General features: G+C 40.6%; 1 protein-coding gene across 4 annotated transcripts in view; it reads right to left on the reverse strand.

Moving 5' to 3' along the window:
• The window catches only part of agbl4 (AGBL carboxypeptidase 4), a 357,025-nt gene that overhangs the window by 81,002 nt on the left and 250,524 nt on the right, over positions 1–25,499 (reverse strand). For 2 of the 4 annotated variants that reach the window (XM_085398439.1, XM_085398443.1), the window contains exon 1: positions 642–910. The exons of 1 other annotated variant lie outside the window; for it this stretch is intronic. In XM_085398439.1, coding sequence (XP_085254565.1) covers positions 642–825 — 184 coding nt within the window. In that variant the 5' untranslated portion in view covers positions 826–910. Of the gene's footprint in view, positions 1–641; positions 917–25,499 lie in introns of those variants that run through there. One more of the 4 variants, XM_085398440.1, reaches the window with a different exon arrangement.

Below are 25,499 nucleotides of genomic sequence, written 5' to 3' on the forward strand. Positions count from 1 at the left end.
GCAGCACCGCAACCCCTCTGTGGCACGAATCTGCCGATAAGAAAGCTAACATGCAGACTGCAGCCCACCAAAGCCGCCGGATTGGCATCTCAACTACATTTGAGAGCCTCAAAAATAATGACAGATCAGTCACCGGCTGTCAAATATGTTTATAATACGGTGACAGCCTTGCGTCTGTACGTCGGCAGTAGCATGCTAACACGGAACGAATAAAAACCAAGCAAGCTAGCAAGCGTTAGCTTCGTGTTGTAAACAACCGTTGTGAGTCGCTAACGTTACATGCCACGTATTTAGCGACACAACCAATACTACCCAACCCAAACAAGAGGGGTAACTTAAGAGACACGGCGCAGTAAGTGTAAAGAACATATAAAACACCGACAACAAGGTATGACTACATACCAAACTTATCTTAGCATATCTAACTAGCATATCTAGCTAGCCACAGCCGAGGACGTTGTTGTTGCTATCGGTGTCAGATTCCAGCTGATCACGTCCTGACAGATCGGGTCAAAAAAAGGAAAAAGAAAACACTTGGTTTGACACATTCCTGAGTTTCGCGCACATCAGCGTTACTTGGTCAGACGGCGAAAAGACGCGTTAAAAAAGACAAAATCTCCTGCGTTAGGAGGACAACTTACCTGCAAGGGCAAGGATCTGTGCTTCGCACGGCTGGCCTGCGCTGCCATTCTCTTCAGTTCTGTGAACCAGATACACCTTCTGATTATCAAAATCTGTTTTGTGCAGAGGTCTGAAATCTTCCACATTTGAAACGGGTAACGCGTAGCACATATCGTCTTCAAAGAATCTAATAAAAGCATACATTATTTACTTCTCTTTGGTCCTGCACTTTGGATATGGTTGACAGTTTTTCCTCACAAAGTATTAAAAAAATATACACATAGGGGGGTTGGGGATGTTGTCTGCGCTCGGCTACTCTTGCCTGGTCCACATCACCAGGGTAGATCATCAAGGCATAAGTAATAGACATGATTTTAACTGTGCTGTTAGAAAGTGCTCGGGTGCGAAGGTATTCAAAAGCAACAAATTTTTTTTTATTAATTTTAAAATTGCTCAAATAAATATTTATATTTAAAATATTTGTAACTTTTTATGATTTGTCATCTCATTCATTTAGGCACCTCTGGTATTTCACTCTGTCTTCTAACTGTTTCAGAAAAGCCATCAAGATGATTACCTGCTTGGTTAGACTTTATTGGTCTCTGTGTGCTTTCCTGCGTTTCCTGGTGTATACTTCTCATCTGTTCCTTGTATAACACCCAAAACACTTAAGGCCAGCTGACAGAAATGAACTCTTTGTTATTGTAAGACAGCCAGGTGGTTATACAACAGGATGGATTTCTCTCAGTTGGTACTCTAATGGAGGGCACCACAGTCGATAAATGACACTAACAATTTCGTTCTGCTTGGGCTGCTGTAATTGAAAAGTAACTGATGCAGAACTATATAGAGGCTCCCCCCCCCTCACACACACACACGTCTGATATTTCATTTCATAGTTTCAGGCATTTAGTTTAGTTGTGATTAGGCCTCTTTCAAATGCCAGCTTCCCCGTGATGTTTGTTCACTCTCCTGTGTGACCCGTCCCTGAGTCTGTTGATGTATACAAGAACATTTCCAAACAAACAAAGAAACGACAATAACTCTGAAAAACATATTACGTCGCCTCTCATTTTGTTGCAGTTATTGGAGCGGCACTTGAAACTCTTTTCAGTGCAGAGTTACATCTGCCAGTTATTGATTTGAGAGACCAGCTCGTTTCACTTTTCTGTGAAGAATCCATAAGCTGAACTGTCAAAGCTGAACACATTCCTTATACATTTACAAAAGCTGAATTCTTCCACATTTTAAAGCGAATGGACCGACAGTTATTTAGAAGGCTGAGGCTGAGGCAGAGGTATCTTGCGTGTCTACACTAAGTGGAGCAGTCTGGCACACCCGGCAAAATAAAACAGGAATGGGAGTGATAGACGAGAGATTTGAGCAAGTTCTCAACAAGTTGAACAAGGGATTATTGTTAATCTGAGCTTCTGTTCAGTGGCTCTCCCGTCCTTAAAGCTGGGCCCTTCAGCATAAGGCGGGTCAGTTTCTGGAGCATCACCAGTGTTTAAAACCTCACGATATCATTCCTGCTGCCTGGAGAAGCTAAATGAAAATGTAAACAATTTTTTCAACAAAGGTGCCCCAGAGATTGCAGTACGTTCAGAGAAACGATGAGCATACCTTAAATACTGTAAACACAAGAAATAGATGTGCAGCAGTAATAAAACAGGACACAAATGCAGCAATCCACTAAAGACTGTGGTTTAAAACATGAGATCAATAATTGAGAATTTGCGGTATGTGTGTCATGTTTCTGACTGGTGTAATAAGATTTATTGTAACTGTTGCCAGTCTCAATTACCAATATATTGCAGACCCAATAAATGTACAACACCGTATTGATTTAGTTCTAAATATATAAAAGCACAAACTACCACGGTCAACCTACACAGGTGTTTTTACTTTTTTCACCTTCTGATAACCAGCTGGATGTAAAAGGACAAGCAATCATCATCAGCAACAACAGCTACATCATCCAAATATTTTTTCCTTTCTAGAAGAAAGAAAAATTGCTGCCTACAGTACTCCCCCCGGCCCCCCACCCCACCCGATAATCCTTTTCACATCTGAAGCTTATTAGATTCTGAATTCTGTCTTTCATAAACTAATTTAAGACAAATGTTCTTGTCTGGTTTAGGAATAACAAAAGAAACACAACTGTAAAGCCTGGTAAACAGATACAGTGTCTTGCAAAAGTATTCGGCCCCCTTGAACTTTCCCACATTTTGTCACATTACAGCCACAAACATGAATCAATTTGATTGGAATTCCATGTGAAAGACCAACACAAAGTGTTGTACACGTGAGAAGTGGAATGAAAATCATACATGATTCCAAACATTTTTTACAAATAAATAACTGAAAAGTGGGGTGTGCGTAATTATTTAGCTTATTGATTATATATATATATTGCAACTAGGGTTCAAAGGGTCAACAAATGTGAATGTTGACCGCTGTGTACTGCAGTGACTGCCTGTGCAGGCAACAGAAAGGATCCATTCAGCTGGTCAGCAGGCAGGATGGTAAAATGCAGGAAAGGTTTATATCTTGTGCCTAAAGTAAATAAATTATATCGTAGTGATTACATATTTGCCTAACAAGCAAAACATCCTTGGAGGAGACAAAAATTCCTTTTGGGGATGTGTCAGTGTAAAAATTCACCAAATCAAACGTGGAGCTGCCCGCTGTGGTGACCCCGCGTGATGAAGGGAACAGATTCAAATGCATCAGAGATTTAGGGGAGAAACACCCACGGTATCAATTTCAAACTCCAGTTATCAAATTCACAAACAAAAACTCAATCATCCAGATAAGGAAATCCCAAAAAACTGAAGAAGTCACTTAAATGAGACGTTTCTCCCACTGAAAACGCTTCATCCACATGAACAGAATTATATTTAGGAAACTGAAGTGAGCGTACCCACACTTGAAACTAAAATTAAACTAAACTGAAAATGAAATTTAAAAGCAAATAAAAACAAAACCTAAAAAAAACTATAATAACTCTGTTTTTGACAGTTACATAGCTTATTGTAAATTGGCGCCCTGTTTAAGTGCACCTTAGATTTCTTGTGTGCTAATAGCTTTATGAATCTTTTAAAACTCTTGAGGTAAAGAGCAATGCATAGAAAACACAGATACCCACTGAAAGTTTTGGAAACTGCAGCTATGCTTCACCTCCACCTTCTGCTCTGGGGTAATCTGGGACTGAACTGTGTGCTGGACCCAGCAGCAAGCGTTAAAGTGCTACAGTGGGGCAAAAAAGTATTTAGTCAGCCACCGATTGTGCAAGTTCCCTCACTTAAAATGATGACAGAGGTCAGTAATTTGCACCAGAGGTACACTTCAACTGTGAGAGACAGAATGTGAAAAAAAAATCCATGAATTCACATGGTAGGATTTGTAAAGAATTTATTCGTAAATTAGGGTGGAAAATAAGTATTTGGTCACCTCAAACAAGGAAAATCTCTGGCTCTCACAGACCTGTAACGTCTTCTGTAAGAAGCTTTTCTGTCCCCCTCTCGTTACCTGTATGAATGGCACCTGCTTGAACTCATCATCTGTATAAAAGACACCTGTCCACAGCCTCAAACAGTCAGACTCCAAACTCCGCCATGGCCAAGACCAAAGAGCTTTCGAAGGACACCAGGAAAAGTATTGTAGACCTGCACCAGACTGGGAAGAGTGAATCTACAATAGGCAAGCAGCTTGGTGTGAAAAAAATCAACTGTGGGAGCAATCATCAGAAAATGGAAGACATACAAGACCACTGATAATCTCCCTCGATCTGGGGCTCCACGCAAGATCTCATCCTGTGGGGTCAAAATGATCATGAGAACGGTGAGCAAAGATCCCAGAACCACACGGGGGGACCTGGTGAATGACCTGCAGAGAGCTGGGACCAAAGTAACAAAGGTCACCATCAGTAACACACTACAACGGCAGGGAATCAAATCCCGCAGTGCCAGACGTGTTCCGCTGCTGAAGCCAGTGCATGTCCAGGCCCGTCTGAAGTTTGCCAGAGAGCACATGGATGATACAGCAGAGGATTGGGAGAATGTCATGTGGTCAGATGAAACCAAAGTAGAACTTTTTGGTATAAACTCAACTCGTCGTGTTTGGAGGAAGAAGAATACTGAGTTGCATCCCAAGAACACCATACCTACTGTGAAGCATGGGGGTGGAAACATCATGCTATGGGGCTGTTTTTCTGCCAAGGGGACAGGACGACTGATCCGTGTTAAGGACAGAATGAATGGGGCCATGTATCGTGAGATTTTGAGCCAAAACCTCCTTCCATCAGTGAGAACTTTGAAGATGAAACAAGGCTGGGTCTTCCAACATGACAATGATCCAAAACACACCGCCCGGGCAACAAAGGAGTGGCTCCGTAAGAAGCATTTGAAAGTCCTGGAGTGGCCTAGCCAGTCTCCAGACCTCAACCCCATAGAAAATCTGTGGCGGGAGTTGAAAGTCCGTGTTGCTCGGCGACAGCCCCAAAACATCACTGCTCTCGAGAAGATCTGCATGGAGGAATGGGCCAAAATACCAGCTACTGTGTGTGCAAACCTGGTAAAGACCTATAGTAAATGTTTGACCTCTGTTATTGCCAACAAAGGTTATGTTACAAAGTATTGAGTTGTATTTTTGTTATTGACCAAATACTTATTTTCCACCCTGATTTACGAATAAATTCTTTACAAATCCTACCATGTGGATTCATGGATTTTTTTTTCACATTCTGTCTCTCACAGTTGAAGTGTACCTCTGGTGCAAATTACTGACCTCTGTCATCATTTTAGGTGGGGGAACTTGCACAATCGGTGGCTGACTAAATACTTTTTTGCCCCACTGTACATCCTGTGTTAAAGCCCCATAACTCATTGTTGATTGAAGTCAGAGTGACAGCCATCGTATGTGCTGTTCCGAAACCGAAATTTTACAAATAAAAATATTGTCATCTTGGGGGTTTTTTGTAGCCAGAAATGTTGATATTTGTAAAATAAGGTGGCAGCTAAATTAGTAACTTATTCTGGGAAGTTGCACATTAACGAGGTGCATCCATGTTCTCTATGAGTGTGCTGCACAGGGACAGATACCTGCTAATTAGTATTAAGGAACACAAATAAAATTCTAGCATTTCCCTTACTAAGTCTCTAGCACAGATTTCTTGGACGGACTGTTAGCATAATTAACAGAGTTCCACGACAAGAAGCTCTGCCACTGAGGAGTTGTTTAGCTACCTCGGTAACCTCAAGTCATCCCCTCATCACCAGACTCTGCTTCCTCTATGTAAGGCACGTCAGTGGGATTGAGGTGATCCTCAAAGTATTGCTTCCACTGCCTGGCCTGTCCTCATTTCAAGTCAACAGCACTACATTCTCTTAATTGCCCCTTGGGGATAAATAAAGTCTCTCTGATTCTGATTCTCACTGCTTTCTTCTCCTGATGTCTTGTTGCATGACCTCTCTGAATACCTTCCATACCTAAGTTTTTGATTCAGGTATTGTCAATGTGGCATTCTGTTGATTCCCTTCAGCTGCATCTACTATCCCACAGGTTAACCAAGTCTGATAGGATTCCTTCTTAATCTTGACTCCCTTCACTTCAAGAGTCCACCACCTGCACCAACCACCTGCACCAACCACCTTATGGTCAGGTGGCTCAGCAGTGGAGGTGCACGGTTCATTTGTATTCAGTCCCCCCAGCCTCTTGCAGAATGCTGTTGATGTTCTGCTGTAGGTGGGAGTTGAAGAACTCAAGGACCGGGACCTCATGTACCCTCACTTTATGTATTGGAGCACCAGGCCCCTACTCCCTGACCCAACTCACCACCAGGTGGTGGTCAGTTGACAGTTTCGCTACTCTGTACATCGCAGTGTCTAAGATGTGCTGCTACAGCTCCAGTTATATCAACACAAAACTGATCATTGACCTGCCACAGAGCTTAGTGCCAAGTGAATGTGTTTGTTTTGGACAAACTATGATTATCACAGAAATCCAGCAATGTAACACCACTCAGATTCAGATCTGACAGGCCATTCCTAAGATCACACCCCACAAGGTTTCACTGTCATTGCCCATGTGATCATACCTGCAAATAATAGGACTAGTTCCCCACCTTAAGGAACAGGGAAACAACCCTCTTGCCCAGCAGGCAAATGTACGTGCATCAAACAAAGGGGAAACAAGTATTCGCACCCCTGCTTGCTGGCTCCAGGGAGAGGCCCCAGTAACTCTGTTACAGGCAGGGAAACATTGTCCCTTGTTCTTTTCTTTTCAGCAAAGGCTTCCATAATGTATGTATGGTTGATGAACTGTTTGGTGTCAATACTGCTGAAAAAAATGTGAGAATGATAAATGAAAACTGAAGTTTTACATCTTTGATTTAAATTGAAAATAAATATTATTAAAACCATACCAGCAGATGTGTATTTTAAATGACACACAAGCATAATTAGATTTCTGATACATCAATAACAAAATGTTTTTTATATATAGGTCTTAGAAGTGTGAACAGATAAAACATACTACGAGACTTGAATTTGATCACTGTGACAAATTTCTGTTACTATGGAAGCTCATTTATAAGTCTATCCAGTATGCTTTTGGATTGTACTGTTATCTTAAAAGTTGATTATTTCAGACAAATACAGATCAGACAGATCAGTGCAATGAGGGAGGGAAAAAAGTATTTCAGGATCTTACACTGGGATAAGCCTGAGATGAGAGGAAAGCCGTTTCTCAGGAGTTGAAATTAAGAAGCTCGAGAAAGTGGTGAAAATCTAATTCTGATATTCTATTGAGCTCACTTTTGCCTAGGAGAAATATACTCAACTAAGATGAGATCTTACTTTAAATCTTCCTTTGCTCTGGGTTGAAATAACATCTTGAAAATCATCTCTTATTGTACTCTAACTTGTAATGGGGAGAGTGGCACCTCTCTGATAGGGAGCAAAATGTAACTGTTTGCGTTTATGTAGTGCTCTGTTACCACAACCTTAATTTGAAGATATCAGTGACGATAAACAACTTGAATTTGTTTTCATTATTACCAGCTGTGAGAATCTCCTCTGCTTCCTTCGTGCACTGCGTGGTGAGAAAACACTGCACGCAAGCGGCAAACTCAAAACCGCCTTTAAATTAGTATTTAGTGAAGAATAAGAAAGTTTAGTTGGAGTCCATCTGGTAAGTTCCTTATCAGTATAATAATAAGCAACTACAATCATAATAAATATGATAAAGCTGTTTATCAGTAATGATGGACACATGTATACAGGATTTCCATATTTACCGGGACATACCGGAGTGGTGAATGACAGATACATAAAAGCAGCAGCTGAGATGAGGATATCTGATATCCTGAGGCAAAGTTGGAACTCTGACACGTTTAACAATAGCCTGTGTACAAACTATAGAAAATTTAAGAGTGAAAAAACAACTTTTCAGTTGGAACTGAAACTCCAGATTTTGTAAAGTTAAATATATTAATTGTTTATACATGCTTTGTAGCTTGGAGAGGAGTATCATCATTTATTTGTTAGTTTATGCTTCAAAGACAAGACTATGTGCCTGTATACTTTAGGTTAATATCAAATGCTTATGAAATGGCGAAGTCATGCTAAAGATAGTACTTTACAGTCTAAATTGGCAACATTTTGTAAAGAAATTGTATCTGTCAAGTCTGGTTGTGTGGCCGACCGAGATAGAACCCAAACATAGGGGTAAACTGAAATATGGCTTTATTAAACTAATAGTGCAAAATAACAAGGGTAACAAAACAAGGAAAACCAAACCTCCAACTCAATAAGGAGAACGTACTCCCGAAGGAGGACAAAACCACAGCGGATAAGGTGACAAAGAACAAAAAGAGACTCTGACAACATATACACACCAGGTAATTAAGGAGACTGGAAACAGCAGGAAACACAGCTGAACGGAATCAGACTAGCAAGACATAGGGAAGCAAAACTAAGCACAACACGCACAAGACCAGGGAGTTTCAAAATAAAATAGGAAGTAACAAACACTGAGATAAGGACTAAGATATGAGAACTTGATACAGTGACAGGACATTAACAAACATGAAGGCATGACCGACTGGGGAAACAGAAAAGACACACAAAAGATCACAGGCTGGAAACAAAGGGAAACTCAGAAGCACAAGAAACAATATTATACTGAGGACTAGATACAGTGACAGGACATGAACCACATCTCAAAGAAAACTCGAAACATCCTAAAACTAGATGCTGGGTCAACCACGACAGTATCTGCATGTGGACATGGGCAATGTTGATATTAGACAAAGATAACCTGAGTAAATGTAAAATGCAGTTTTTAAATGACTATTTCATTCATTAAGGAAAACAAGTTATCCAAACCTACCTGGCCATAATAAACCACCCATTCCACCCCCACCATTTATTAAATCGAGGATTAACTGGGCGATCGTGGCTCAAGAGTTGGCTGTCCGCCTTGTAATCGGAAGGTTGCCGGTTCGAGCCCCGGCTCCGACAGTCTCGGTCGTTGTGTCCTTGGGCAAGACACTTCACCCGTTGCCTACTGGTGGTGGTCAGAGGACAGTGTCTGGCAGCCTCGCCTCTGTCAGTGCGCCCCAGGGCAGCTGTGGCTACAATGTAGCTGCCATCACCTGTGTGTGAATGACTGAATGTAGTGTAAAGCGCTTTGGGGTCCTTAGGGACTATACAACTACAGGCCATTTACCAACTGTGATTAACCACACGTTTTTGAAAGCTGATTTCACCTTCGATAGTCTGATTACTGCCAGACATGTTGAATCAAGAAATCCCTTAAATATAACCTGTCTGACAAAATGAACTTGACTAAAAGATCAGAAAGAAATCGTGCCAGGAGCTAAAGAAACTGAAGAAGAGATGAGAAACAAAGTCACTGAAATCCATCAGTCTGGAAGGGGTTACGAAGACATTTCTAGGGTTTTGGGAATTCAGAGAACCACGGTGAAAGCAGTTACCGACAAATCGAGGACATTCGAAACAGTGGTGAATGAAAATTACTCGACGACTCATCCATGAGGTCACAAAAGAACCCAGAACTACATCTAAAGAACTGCAGGTCCTTGCTTGCCTCAGTTAATGTCAGCGTTCATGATTCAACAATATTAAAGAAAATAAGCATAAGTGTGACAAATATGCACAAAGATAAATATTTTTCACTTTACTGCACTGCACCTATGAAGACAGTGAAATTGAAGGAATATATTCTCTTTTATGTTCACTGGTCTTCCACTTCACTATCATTGCTCTGCATTGTTGAATTATCTGTGGTATCTCTAATCAGCTTTACAGATTTTTTAGCTCCTTGAAAACATTAAACTGCTTGCTATAATGCATTTTTATGTACAAATATTTTATTCAAAACTAAATATGATAACATAGTATTTATACCATAAGTTTAGTCTGTAAGGATGGCGTGTGCAATTTATATAAAACCTACAAACTAAATCCACTTTTTTACCCCAATGAACCGCTGACTGATTATGAAGTTTCTTCAGTATTGATTACTACTTAACATATGATCTGTTTTTCTACGATTTCTATTGGATTTTGCAACAATATGGAACAAAAGAAAAAAAAATCAAAGCCACCCAAGCAGTTAATATTGTATAATTTTAAATATTCTAATTTATTAGAGTAAGAGGACTGGAGAGGGACAAAATAATATGTTTAAATTATCACTACAAAGGACAAAGAGCGGGACTGGGATATTTATCAAAATAAACAAACTCTAGCATATATAATTATGTGATTATGCAACTTCTCTTTCTATGTATAAACAGAAATACATGGGCCGAGGATATCTGCAAGTTATTGCCACCGAGGAGCCTTCAAATCTAGGTCTGAAATGACCTCTGCACACCGAAAATGCTGTTAAACAAAAACAGTTTAAAGTGAAATGCTCTGTGCTCATTGTTGTGTGTTGAGTTTTAACCGTTAGAAAATAAATTCACAGCTGCTATTTATTTAATAAATCGATAATGCTCCTTTTTTTTAACAATTAGTCAAGCCCACAAAGTCTGTTCTGATTTATTTTATCATGTGGGGGAATTTGATCGGCTAAAGACTCGAGTCAGGACAGAAGCCAGACATCATGTCCTGCCTATTAGCTCCACACTGCCAGGCTCATCTATCTTTATTGGTCATCCATTAGCCTGCATTAAAGGGAGACACGGGATAATAGCAGTAATGATGCTGATGATGGAATTAGACTGTGGGCACACACGTCATGAATGAAGTGTTGCGCCTGGAATCATAAAGAGCTCCCAAAGACGAACGGACAGATGGACGGACAGTTAAAGTTTACAGCCCCGCGTGTGTGCGTTTGTATGTGCGACACACAAATGCACAGAGAAAAAGAGCAGAAGATGGAAAGAAAGTGTGCGCAGTAACTGTAGTGCACGTCGACAGCCAATCTAAAGGCAACACCTGTGCCTGTCTGCAGGTTGGACAGATGCTGGTACAGGTGTGTGCGTGATGATTGTTGGCAGGGCAGCCACAGCATGCAGACACCACAATCAGCAAAGTGACAATGCCAGGCATTAGGCAGCCAGGGATCATTAAGGCAACTTTCTGGAAATAAACTCCAAGATGGGGGTAGCCCCGAGCAAAATGAAGATATGGATGTGCGGTTCCACGATGACGGGTTCAGAGAGGCATAAACGTCTTTTATGGTCAACGCTCTGCTACAATCAATCACAACTGTTTACTGTCCGGGGTAAAACCATTTTCCTATTTTGGTTTGAATCATCTCACCAGGCTTTCTCTTATTATGCCTCTTAATTAGCTCTGCATGAATTACTAATCAACCATGAAGAAGGCATTCACCAATTTAAAAAGTGATAGCCCATGAAATGAACAGCGCAGTCTCATACAAGGACATCAGTTACTAATGCTGCGGGGCCTGAAAAACAGACCTTTGACTGAAAGCGAGACAGAAATAAGAAAGACGTGTGTGGAGCACAAACACATGCGGTGGCAAAGCTTATTGTGAATAAATACTTCATTAAGTATTTAGAATGGTATCAGTGCAGGCCTTGACTTCATGCTGTGCATACTCAGTGATTCACCCAGGAGACATTGATCTTCTTCACGAGGAACATAATGACCACCAGAGAAATACTGATCATATTTCAGCACCAGTCAATTCAGTTCATTAGGGCCACTCTGCCTCCTGCTGTGGACCTGCATTGATCCTGCCAGTGTCACCAGACTGTTATTCTCTGCTAACTAGATAGGAAACTCGCTAAACTGTAATTTATACAGTTGCAGCAACAAGTCGAACAATAGACTACAGGGAACAAACAAGCAGAAATATATGAAAGAGTGCAGATTGGCCTATCTGTGTAATAGCAGCATGGGCTGTCTGCCTCTGTGCCCTTTCTGCGTCGGCATCAAATGTCAGGCACGACACAAGAAATCCTAAAAGTATCAAGGCTGTCCCCGGGTTTCAGAGAGAATTTTTCTTATGCCTCTAATACCTTTTCCACCTTCTCCTCTCCTCTAATCTCCACTTATCTGGCAGCCAGGTGAGCTGCAGCACATGGCTGGTGGGCAGGCTTTGGTCTGTGGGAATACAGCTCATCTTAATGGTATTTTCCCCCCTTTTCCTCCTCTTCCCTGTGCTTCTCTTACCCTTTCCTCCAGGGCAGCTGTCAGACAGAGACGGAGGCAGCCAGAGAACTTTTCATTGCAGCTGTAACAGACAGCGGGGAGCCGCTGGGATTGGACGAGCGACCAAAGCCGCCCGTCATGCAGAGGGGCAGCCAGGCTCATGGGTGCATAACATCTGACAGATAATAGCAGATAAAACCTGGGCCAACCAGCAGCCCACTCCTCACTGGGGGATGGAAGGCCCGTGGTGATGGGTGGGGGATCAGATCGAGGTTGCAGGGGCATGATGAGGGCCAAAGAGCTTTGACAACTAACGGCCTTTATTTAACCACCAACTGGCCATCCACAGACCCACGCCCACACACAGTAGTCAAGGACAGGCAAGGTCACTGACCTCAAATCTCTCCACTACAGCTTACTGTACACCTGGGCAGGTTAATACTGAATCTGAGCTTAATGTTGTGCAGCTGCTGTGTTTGAAAAAGGATATAAAAAGCCAACAATCTGCTTATTTTTTCCCCACATTACTTTATTTTCTTGCACTAATTTCCGCTGAAAGAGTTGTGAGTCTCTAAAGGACAGCAGAGTTTATCTTCTATGCTTCCATTAACATCTTAATTTATATCTAAATCTGCAATGCAAATGGACCTGTTTCAGTTAAAAAAATAATGGTGACAAAACACATTTAAATCTGTGTACATATATGCAGTGGTGTCCATTTACGTTGGCCCTACTTTATGCCTACCTGTCACTACCTGTCAGATATTTCCCAAAAAATTCTTTCCTCTACATCAAAAAGACAACACAAACAGCATAACATTGCATTTTCTCTGTTCTTCAGCCAGGACACACACACACACACACACACACACACACACACACACACACACACACACACACACACACACACACACACACACACACACACACACACACACACACACACACACACTTCCTGAGATTCTTGCTTTCAGTGTAAAAAAGAAAGCCAGATGTCATGCTGTCCAGATGCAGGATGCCAGCTGATGTGACAATGGGAAACACTGTTTGTCTCCCGGTGCTGAGAGACACATTTAGTTTTATGGATGAGAAAACAGTCAACACAAATCTGGCAATCACCCGCTGAAAGGCCTGAAACACACAGGCACACTGCAGTCAGCCCACCGAGCAGGAACCAGGTCAGGTACAAATGGTAAAATGTTTCCTGTAACAAAAACCATTCAGTCTCCAAATAACATGTTTTTAAAAAAGAAACACAGAGTTAAGCAGAATTATCGAGAAACCTAAACATAACCATTCCCTTCCTGAATGTCTGCTATAAGCGGTTTGTTGACTATGATTGGCCAGTAAAGCTCTATCTGTATAGTTCCTTGGTCTCCAACAGAGGTCAGTACAAAGTCACACACACACACACACACACAAACAGAACAGCAGAAAGACATAATGAGCTGAGGAACTTTCTAGATTGAAAAGACTTCAGCGTCTGGAGCGGCAATTAAAAAAAAGAATCTCCCCTACAGAAATAAATTATGTATATTTTTTTATTTATACATTCAGGACTCAACATACACACCCGTTGTGCCACATGCTCCAAACATAGATCTGACAGAAGGACTCAGGCTGAAAATGACCTTCAACCAGACATTGAGTCTCTTGGCAGTTTACTGTATGTATACCAGCAGTATGTCCTGCTTTAACAGTGCGGTACTTTTAATGCCTCGTCATAGTCAAAACTATAGATTAAAAGAGAAAGTAAAGTAACTTAAATAAATGAATACTTATCATCCTGAAAGCTCTAAAGCAAGGAGAACTGCAATAAGTTGGAAAAAGTAATATAGTAGTTGTTTAAAGACACACACACACACACACACACACACACACACACACACACACACACACACACACACACACACACACACACACACACACACAGTGCAAAAACTCACTCCACCAGCCATAACACAGAGACAGAATGGCATCAGCCTCTATTATCTAGTCCCTATGCTGCTAACACAAAAGGCTCCCTGGAACAAAAATCCAATCAGTCCTCTCTAGGAGGATTTGCTCCACAGCAGTGCTCAGCAACACTGGTGGCTCTGCTGGTGACAAAGAAATAATCTCAGAGCCCACAGCCTGTTCACAGACTGTTTACTGCCTTCGTCACATCGTCCTTTTAGAAAGAGGACAGAGTCTGTGCTTCTATGTTGTCATTTTAGTGTCCTCTGAGTTTAGCCCCTACACCCCCACCCCCCCCCCCCATCTCTCTCCCCTTTTCTGTATGCAAAAACATGAAACACATGGTTGGCTGTGGGAACAGTGCATGAAATTACTGTATTTGTAACACAGCGAATATTTATTCTAAGCATTATCAGGATAAGCTTGAGAAAAAGAACCTCCCGGCATATGGGCTATATAGAAACAGGTGTTAAATAATTGTTAGATGACAAACAATTTCAAAATATTTTCAATATCGTGCTGCCCCTAACTCTCTCCCTGCCTCTGTCTCTGCCTCTGGCTCTCTCTCACAGTCCTCCATTCTTTGTCTGGTAAATTATCACACTCGTTCTCCATTCATTAGCATGCTGCTGCTTATTTAGGTACGCTGCTGAGAAGCCTCCAACAAAATCAACTGGAAAATACTCAATATGATGCGGCCAGCGCAGCCCTTTTCTTTCCTCCCACCCGCCCTTCATCTCTTTCACTGTTTGTTTCTTAAACCACATCAAAATGGAAGCATAGGTCCCCCATAATAAAGATGAGGGAGATAAAATATGCAAATTCACAGAGAAAGAATAAAATCAGGGCAGGAGGTGTTGTTTTCACAGCTGCTCATTTACACAAAAGCCAGATAGTATTTTTAATATAAATAATCTGGTTCCTTTTTTCCTACTTTTTCTTTCCTCCTTTTTTCCCTCTAGGTGTAAAATCATACTTCCAATCCACTGAAAACAAAATCTCTGCAGCTTGACATTCTGAAAGTCAGCCAAGCTTGCACTCATCGAGACACTTGATCAGCTCAGGTTTGTACACCAGGAACCAGGAGGTCACACGCAGGTTGTTCCACAGTTCTTTTTTCACCTTTTCTCAATAAACCCAGGCTGGCTGGAAATGCTTCTTCCTCCTCTGAAGTCAGCAAAAAAGACTATTCTCAGTGCCGAAGCTGCTACAGACTACAGTAGGTGGACCAGGTGATAGGGCAGCAATGTGTAAGTAGCTCAGAAGTACTTAGACCAACACATCATACAGCATAATAGCTTTGCAGTGTAACAGTGTTACCAACTGGAGAAAAAAAAAGGAGACCTAATTAACATTTCAGAGAAACAGAGTGAGCTTGGCTAAAAGGTGCTAAAGACAAAAGTGTAATTGCTTTGTTGCTTCTAAGCTCCAGGATGTGTGGCTATGAAAAGATGGAAGTAGAAAAGAAAAACGTCATAAATAAATGCAGATTTCTTATGTTTGAGCCCAACTCAAAGGGGAATTTGGTCTGACAGATAAAGATCAGCTGATGAAAGTCTACAGCCGAGCGAAAAGAAACTGGTACACACCAGCGGGTTAACTTTAATTATTTTTTTTCCTGCAAGAGACGGAAAGATTACTGTTCTGGCACAAACATCTTTTCATTAAAGTAAATCAGAAATTGTACCAACATAAACTTAAAATAATAATCTCTTTGTATTTCACAAAGCAAGGATGTCACGTTTTAGAGACAGTCTTTGGACACTAATACTGTGGCTCAACTCAACAGATGCAATTTTCATGAAGGCCATGAAAAGTACATCAGATTCAAACTAAATGAACCACCTCAACAAGGGCATGACTTCACAATACATCACTGCATTGTTTTGGTCAGAGACTTTTATCTGTTCAATAAAGAAGAAAGTCAGGCTGCTGTATGGTACAAATGAGAGAAAAAATACTTTGCTGACCCCAAACTCATGCAGGAGACCGTTCAGTTCAAAGAAACCGACAACGTGTTCTGGTGTTTTCTGAAATACTGAGACACTGTAGAGACTGTACGTGTCTGTGGAAAACAATACAGGGAATTTATAGGTTACGTTTTTAACCTGTTCATGTTTTTGTAAGCATAAGAAGCAGTGAGTTACATGGCTGAGCATTTCCACCTTAGAACTGTAGAGTACAGAGGAGAATTTTTAAAATAATATTTAAAAAGACAGACATCCATGAAACACTAGAGGACCAACGTCAACCAAGTCAACGATGGCAACAATTAACAGTTTGTCAACATTCAGCATTTTTTTCCTACGTCTCTGTAATATTAAATACTTTATACATATAATTCAAAGACATGAAGTTATCATTCATTCATTCATTTCCTCCTGTTTAAAGGATATAATTCTTATTCTGCAGTTCACAGCAGGATAACCTACATTAACAGTAAGTAACAGAATCAACTTGTTTTTGTTATGTGCAATCTTCAGGGCTGTATAACTTGACATGTAGGAAAAAGCAGCAGCTTTGTGTCTGAAATTGGTATAAGATGAATTAGTTTGAATCCTCTAAGTTAGGGGTGTCAAACATAAGGGCCGGGGGCCTGAATCAGCCGAGCACGGACTACAATCCAGCCCACTGGACAGCTTTGGGAAATGTGAAGGAGGACATAAACTGTATTTTTAATACATTTTACAGCATTTTCCTACTGACAAAAATCTCCCACATGGATATTTATACTACATCAACATAATTAAGTAATAGTAAAATAATTAAATGAGCTGTTTTTTCACTAATGTTGGATTTTTTAAAAGTAAGTCAACAGTTAAAAAACAAAAACAAACAAACAAGCAAATTTTTTTTAAAAAAATGACATTTTGTGTAATTTCTTTCTCATAATATGAGTTATTACAGCAGCATTTAATTATTTATTATGTATAAAAACAGAGACATAATGTTCACACAGCTCTTATGTTATGTTGTTAAGACATTATTGACAGAAAGATGAGTTTCACTGGTCTACTTAAGAGCAAGATAATCAAATGAGTTTGACCTCCGTGCTCTAGATCCTTTACATATTATCTAAACAACAAAGTTAATACTAGCAACCGCCAGCGCTACTCGTCAGCCTCCTAATAAACACACCCATCGTATCAATTTCAAAATCAAGTCATTACATTCACAGCATTTTCAGAAAACTTACTCTGACCTTCAGGTCGAGGTCACCGAGATTCAAACTTGAGATTTTTAATAGACACAACTACGGTATCAATTTGAGAATCCTGGGTCACTTCCTTCTCGAGTTATCGCATTGACAAGATTTTCATAAAACTTGACCTTTGACCCTGACCTTTAGGTCGAGGTCACTGAGATTCAAACTTTTCCGAGATTTTTAGCAGACACATCTGTGGTACCAATTTGAAGCTCCTACGCCGCCTTGTTTGGATGGCGTCCGCCCGGCGGGGTGGCGACGGTACCCCATCAGCCTTTTACGACCGAAGGGTAAAAAATGATGTGCCTCTTTAACCAAGATGCAATAATATTTAGAATTTTAATACTACGCACCATATGCATACCACTGCTTTAAAATGCTTCCCACGCTACAATAGTCGACCTGTAGCTATACATATCTGTAATGAAAGATTCACACACTCAGTGTTCAAAATGTGACCTTTGACCTAAGAGATATATACTGTGGTTTCGTCTGGTGAAAGCAAAGCACAGAACACAAAGAATATCTGTAAAAAGACGGACTCTAATGAAGAACATTTCTATTCTGTTCTGACAGAAACAGCAGGAAAATGGAGATACAAAGGGAGAAGTGATAGACTGAAAGAAAAGAAAGTCAGAAGAGAGATCTGAGAACTGCCTATTATCTCCACGCTGCCTCATTGCGTTAGACACATATGCTGCACGCTTCTGTGCACAAACCCAAAAGTGTGCGCATGAGAACACGCACGCACTCAGACACCCTCCTCTCAAATCGGCCCAGATCTCATGAATATGATTGACCTTTTTTCCACTGTAATGCTGAGAGTGCATAAAGGGGAAAGGAGAAACTAAACAGAGGCAAGCAGAGTTAATTTAGAACAACACATTATTGGGTGCTGACTGCAGATATGGAAAAGGACAATCTAATCGATAAGCCAAAAGAATGACAATGGCCTCTCAAATCAATGCCTGCACCCCATTTTCTCACTGTTAAAAGACAAAGCCTTTAATGCAGGTGTTGCTGCTGTTGTTCGCTCTTGTGCCTGTTCGTGTGTGCGTGCATTATGCGTTAATGTGTGTGTACGTACCTGGCTGCTGCTGTGGTGGAACAGTTGCCAGGACTAATCATTATTTAGTTGTGGCGGGGCTGGAAAGGTCAGCAGTCTGAAATGTCAGGCTGTGTTCAACAGGAGCCAGATGCAGTCGTGCGCCGCTCAAGTGTCCAATTAAAGAAGGCCGAGTGAGGTTTGAGTGGGTCTGTGTGTGGGAGTGTGTGTGAAATGAGAAAGATGGAGGGATCAGATATTGAGTGTTTTGTTTTGGCTTTCCTAAATATCTGTATATAGGACCTGAATATACCATATAAAGTATATATAAAGTGTATATATATATATATACACACACTCGAGCAGGCTTTTGTCAGGGTAGCCTCAGAAACGACTAACGAGCTATTCACTAATCAATACAATCTCTCAGTCAGCATTTCTTGCAGTGGTCTTTCTGAAGTCCCGGGGTTTACAGTCTAAGACGCCATGTCATCCACAAGTTAAGGAGGATTTCTTTGTGAGCACAGAAAGACATAAAGCTCCACTAAAAGAGTGGTAGAGAAGGTACTTTGATTACTAAAACTTTTGGATGTTAATCTCCAGGGTCTACAAAGAAAGGCTGCAACTCCTCCGCTCTGTCGGGCTGTGACGTGTAGTATGCTAACATCAGTTTGGGGGCTTCCAGAATAGGAAGGAGTGTTTATTGAAGCCCAGTGCAGACATAAATATTGAATATACTATATTAGATCATTTAAAAAAAATCTATTATTCATGTAAATATATGAACATGCCGTCAGAGGCGCTTTGAATGAGATTTTCTTACTTTCGGGACAAAACCTGGAAGCTGCGGTGTCACTTTAGCTCTCAGTTAGATTTATTTATTATGTGTGAATATGTGTTTTAGTGTGAGTCACTCTTCAGAGTGGCTAATGAACATCATTAGAGACAGAAGCTAACAGAGCGGCAGGGGCAGAATCCTCATCAAATCTTTTCTTTTCTTTTTTCTTTTCCTTTACACACAGTACGTTATGAAGCCACTTGAGACTATTAGTTTATTTATACCCTGTGATTCCTCCTCTTCACGCTATGAAGCAAGATGAGGCAAAGTAAATAAAACCACAAGGAAAGGAGGAAAAGGATGCAGAAAGAACGGGCAAATGTTTCACAACAATGCCACTGTGATAAAATAAGATTACTAATAAATCGCTGCAGATAACGAGTGCCGTTAAGTCAAACGAGCAGAGGACGAAGCGTCAACGGCAAACAGGGAGGCAGGTGGTTGGTGGACGAGGAGAAAAGGAGCAAAGGAGCGGAAACTCCTTTAATCTGCAGGGGGAAGGAGAGAGTGTCCTGCCTGTGTTTCCCTATCAGAATCACTCATCTGAAAGCTTCACTTGCTCTTCATACAGCCATCATAATAACCTTCACACATCCACGGTGTGTGTGTCTGTGTGTGTAAATGTGCACATCTGCTCACCTACTGTGAATAGTAATAAGCAGCAGGGCATGATAAAATATGTCTGCCAAGTTAAGGATATAATAGACTTCCCTTCAAGGCCACTCATAACAACAACCTGAATAATGACCTGCATTAATTTGCACAGCACACTGAGCTCTACACTGGTCAGAGAAGGAATCCTTTCAGTAAGAAATAATTGAAAGCTATTTCAGTCTGTAGAGGGTCCCTCTGTGGGTGTAGACTAAACCCTGAAGGAAGGCACTCCTGCTGTGCACATTACTGTAAGCTAGAGCTAAGAAGGAGGTGGCGAGTTTCAAGCAGCTTTAATGTAAATTAAATAAGCAAGTGTCATTTTAACAGGACACCTCGTTATCGCCTTAGATTAACTATGTAGCAACAGAAAACATTTTATAGCTGTAAAAAAAAAAAACACGTTGCCCAGCAGTTATTAGGCAGTGCTATCTGGTGCAAACCTTTAGGTCGTCATGTAGAACTAAAACTTTAAGCTGCATAGTGGTAAACAAATCAAAAAAAATGAAATTGTGTTAAAGCATTCAAATATGTGGAGCCACATGTTTGACATGCCAGACTTTTACTCTGGATGTGCTTCCTAATCCAACCCCAAAGGGATTTGTGTCACATACCGGCTCCAAAGTGTAGTAGTTCACAACTCTGCCTGTTAACTGATAGCGCCTTGATGCAGTAACTGAATTAGATTGCAACAGATCAGAAGAAGAAAAAAATTGTCACAGTCCTGGACTTTTGGTTCATGACTTTGCCTTCTTGATTTCATTATTACTCTAGTCTCCCCAGTGTTTCCATGTTTGCATTTCTTCTTTGTGCTCCTGTTTCCTACTGTCCCTGTATCATGTTTAGTTAGTGTGGATCTTCTTGTTTTGGTATTTACTTGATGTTCTTACTTCCTGTCTTGCTGAGCATCTTGATTACTTAGCGTCTTCCTCTTTTCCTTCATCTGTTGTGCTCCTCTGTTCATCTGAATTTATTCTTGTGCTTTGTATTAATTTTGGGATTTCTCTTTTTTTATGCTTTGTTAATGTTTGCACTTCCAAGACAGTAGAAAGCTGTTCTGCTCTCCATTTAGGTCAACCTCTGAAGGAACCAAAGAATATAAAGACCAAAATTTGTCCCCGATTTCAGACATGAGTAATCAGCAATATCCAAGCCCTAAAAAAATCACTAATGGACATTTCCATTATGCTTCTATGGAATAAAAATCAGTGTTACCTAAGTTTCCATTTTGACTATCAGAAGCTAAGAGCTATGATAGCACAATTACCCAAACAGGTAGGAAATGTTTGGTCATGAGAGTGCTGTGACTCACTCATATCTATTTATGATACAAAGGTCTGCTGAGTCATACCCAAGCACAAATAGGGTTACTGACGGTGATCATTGCAAGAACGATGATACAAATCTCTGAACAGATCTCAGAATGTGAAACAGAAAGAGGCCATAAATCTACTTGGCATAATGTAAGACAATTACAGAGTCATTAGAGTATTAATCAGGTGTAAAAGTGGGACTTAACACGTGGGAGAACTCTAAGAACGGGCGTGGCAGTGCAGCACGGTGAAAAGAAACACTTCAAAATAAATCATGTAGTAAAGTTATTTTCTTTGTGTTTCTTAGGTTTACTACTCTTTGTTGATTTAGACCATTTAATGTAACGAGATGTAAACAGATGTTACTGCATGTGTGCTATCATAACTGTGTTCCTGGCCTTAGCCAGTGTGAATGCAGGAAACTAAACAGCATCATCAGCCTAAATTTAAACTGACAGCTGCTACCGTTGATCTCACTCAGTGGTTTTCACACTTTTTCTGACATGTCCAACTCCAGAAGAAGAAAAAACGTTGACAGTTTTTATCAAACATTAACAATAAAAAAAGGATCTGTGTTGAATTTAACTATTAACAAAAAAAAAAGGTGCATATCATCAATTCAATTTCACTAATTAACTCTTGTTTTTTTCACATTTTTCACATGGTTATTCCCCCCCTCATCACCACGGCCTGCACTACAGTTTGATAATCCAAAGGCCCCATTATGCTCAACGTTCTCCCCATGGTGAATAGCACAACACGACAAAGTGACATCGCTCTGGTGGCAGTTCATCAGGTTGCGCACCTCTCGAGAAGCACACATGCTGTAGCCACATCCAAGTTTAAGACACAAGTGTACAACTGACTCGGTTTTTTTCACCATTTCAATGACATATCAGTACAGGAAGTCAGAGATTCAAAGATTATACAGTGGAAGGCGTTCCAACAGTTTGGAAAGATGAGACTTTCTGGAAAACGAAAAACCCTCCTGTTGTGACTTCTTCTTGTGCCGTAGGCGCTAATACGAGATCTGTGGTGAGGGCGAAGCAATCAAAGCAGCGGTTATACTGGGGCCCTGAGAGTGGCCATGAAGACCACTGCCTGCTCTGCACCAGTCCAACATGGACTCAAACTGGACAACAATAGTGCTAAATAACAAGTATAGCTTACACTAAACAGCCTATCATTGTCATACTATTAGAATGATTACAATGATTGTACTACAATTTTGTTTTTTGACACCAGATACCCGGTTAACCAGATAAGATCCACCGCAGTTAACATAAGGACATCACACCTGAGGATTAAAGATTTAGCTATCAAACGTCTTGCTGAGCAGTGCTTCCCTTTAAAAACGCTGTTGTTTTTGCTCACTTGCACCCACGGTAGTAACACAAACACTGTTATGGTAAATGGTAAATGGCCTGTATTTATATAGCGCTTTTCTAGTCCCTAAGTTATCATTAGGACAAAAAGACAGAGAGAAAGCCACTGTGCAAACATCTTCCCATTCTTAGAGGTGATATTTGAAGGTAACAACATGCTTCAAGGAGCTGTTCTATGTTTCATAACAACACAAGCTGAAGATCCTTTTCACCTCTGACCAAAAGCGTACACAAACAAAACAGTTAACCAGAATTCTTTCAGGGGCCTGACAATAGCTGTGCTCAAAAGGCAGAAGAGACAAGAACAAGACCTGCAATGACCAGCGTTTACTGAAGACGAAAGAGGACGACAATGTTGAAGAATCAGTGCTTCTCTCTTTTTTGCACAAACTGAGGTAAATCATAAACCATCCATAAAAAATATATTCCAAGACAGATTGTTTTCCTTACCTACCTTGCTCTGATATTCTTCAAAGCGGGCTACATTCATTCACTACAAACTAATGTACATGGAAATGTATACATCCTTTTGAGACGCAATAGTGGGATGAAGAAATGCATTTGTAAATACGCTGACAACGTCTAGCACTGCATTTAATCAAATGTGTTTTTGATGTGCTATATAGGTAAATCATAAACCATCCATAAAAAATATATTCCAAGACAGATTGTTTTCCTTACCTACCTTGCTCTGATATTCTTCAAAGCGGGCTACATTCATTCACTACAAACTAATGTACATGGAAATGTATACATCCTTTTGAGACGCAATAGTGGGATGAAGAAATGCATTTGTAAATACGCTGACAACGTCTAGCACTGCATTTAATCAAATGTGTTTTTGATGTGCTATATCACATCTCAGCTCTAAACATTCGATGTCCGGACGGCGCGTGATGCCTTTCTCTCTCACTCGACCACGCAAAGTGACGCTCGAAAATCTTTCTTACACTCTTCCTCAACTTCCCCACCTTTTCTTTCTGTGCGGCTGCTCTCTGTCAAACTGTGGAAGCCATGGGTGGGTTGCGCCTAAACTCAAGGCCTGAGCAACAGCTGCAAAGCAAACCTGCTAAATTAACCGGGTCTCCATGAGCTTCACATATGCATTATTCTAATCAAAGCATATTAGATCATCCAGATACCTTAGACATATGGGTCTCTGTATTCTCATGCCGTCACCATCTGTTTCTCCTCCCCTGTTTTTTGAATTTTTTCCCCCCGTTGCTCTCCATCTGAGTAAATCCCTTGTTCACACAGCTGCTTTTCTGAGAGACTGGCATAGATTTCTAACATCGCAACTACTTCGTGATACGTTTCCACATCGAGTCAAACTTGGAGCACCATATGTGTGCATAACCACATGTTATGAGTTTTACCTACATGGTGGATGTAATTCCAACTAGTTTGCAGAAAACGTACGCACATTATGTGCCTCGTGTCAGCTCAAAAGGAGACGAAATCCACCAACAAACTGTTCACAAACAAATTATCCTCTCAAAGAGAAACTGACAGAAAATGTTAAATTCTTATAAGATGCTGAAATTTTCAGATGAACAACAAAAATCCTGTTTTTCACCTACTCAGTTTTAAAAGCTACTATTGAATGAAAATCAGCATTTACATAATGAATATATTAAAATCATTTGTATTTTAAAGTTGCTTGCTCCTGGTTGTCTGTTTATTATCAGCGCCAATACAATCTACGATGTTGTAGCAGGATTTGTGCATATTTGGTTCAGTGATGTGGACTGCGGAGGAGGAGGAGGAGTGCATGAGAATGAGCACAAATCATTGTAGTTGTGCTTCTGCAAGGATTTTAGACGTTAACCAGAGTTACAGGGATATACAAGACAACCTAAACATGCAACATACACAGAGTATTTCCCACTGCCTCTCAGTCTGCCACTTTTATTTACTCAGAGCTGTTTCTACTAACTCTATGTTTAAAATGTCTCAGGTATGAGCAAAGCAGAAGTGTGAACACAAGACAGAAAGTTGTAAAGAAGCAAGGTGAAAAGTGAGCAGGCAAGATGTCTGCAAACTGTCTATTTCTGCAGCATTTTGATGGACACTGTTTTCACTCATCAGAATTAGGATTTTAGTTTATTACATATACATTTGTTATACAGTGATTCTCAGCTGGAGAAGGGTGGAGTGGGTCTTGTATGCAAGTCAGGAGATAGGATTGACAGACTCCACTAATTAATGGAGTTAAGATAACTCTAAATTACCCATAGGTGTGATTGTGAGTGCGAATGGTTGTCTGTCTCTCTGTTTTAGCCCTGCCTCTGACTGGTGACCTGTCCAGCGTGTACCCCACGTCTCACCCCATCGTAACTGGGATAAGTTCCAGGCCCCCTGCTACCCTGATAAAGATAATTGGAAGAGAATGGAAGGATGGATTTGTATGACTCATATCCTGCTTAGATTTGTTTCCTGTTACATTATTATTACTAATAAATGTCATAATACTGGGTGGCATACAGAAACTGTATAAACTTGGAGAAGAGACCAGTAAAGAAGGAATGGGTGTGGGTCACATTTTATGCTTCAGTGCAACATAACTTACCTGAGTTTTTAATTTTTTGACATTACACATCCAAATATAAGTTGTAACTATGTAGAAACTTCTGCAGAAGTCTGTGGCTCTGGATCTGATTGTGCTTCAAATGTTAGTAACTGGCATCTTTTCTAAGGCTGTCATTATATTCAGGACCTTGGGTTGTGGTGCATAACCAGTGTTTTTTTGGTCTTGTTTTCTCTGTGCAAGCTGAAAAATCAAAGCAGACGGTGCTTTTCATGATGGGGGCTTTAAAGAGATAGGGCATGAA

Source organism: Rhamphochromis longiceps, linkage group LG23 (genome assembly GCF_057381845.1).
Source record: "Rhamphochromis longiceps isolate RC_006_pf linkage group LG23, R_longiceps_female_GT1.1, whole genome shotgun sequence".
Classification (NCBI taxonomy): domain Eukaryota; kingdom Metazoa; phylum Chordata; class Actinopteri; order Cichliformes; family Cichlidae; genus Rhamphochromis; species Rhamphochromis longiceps.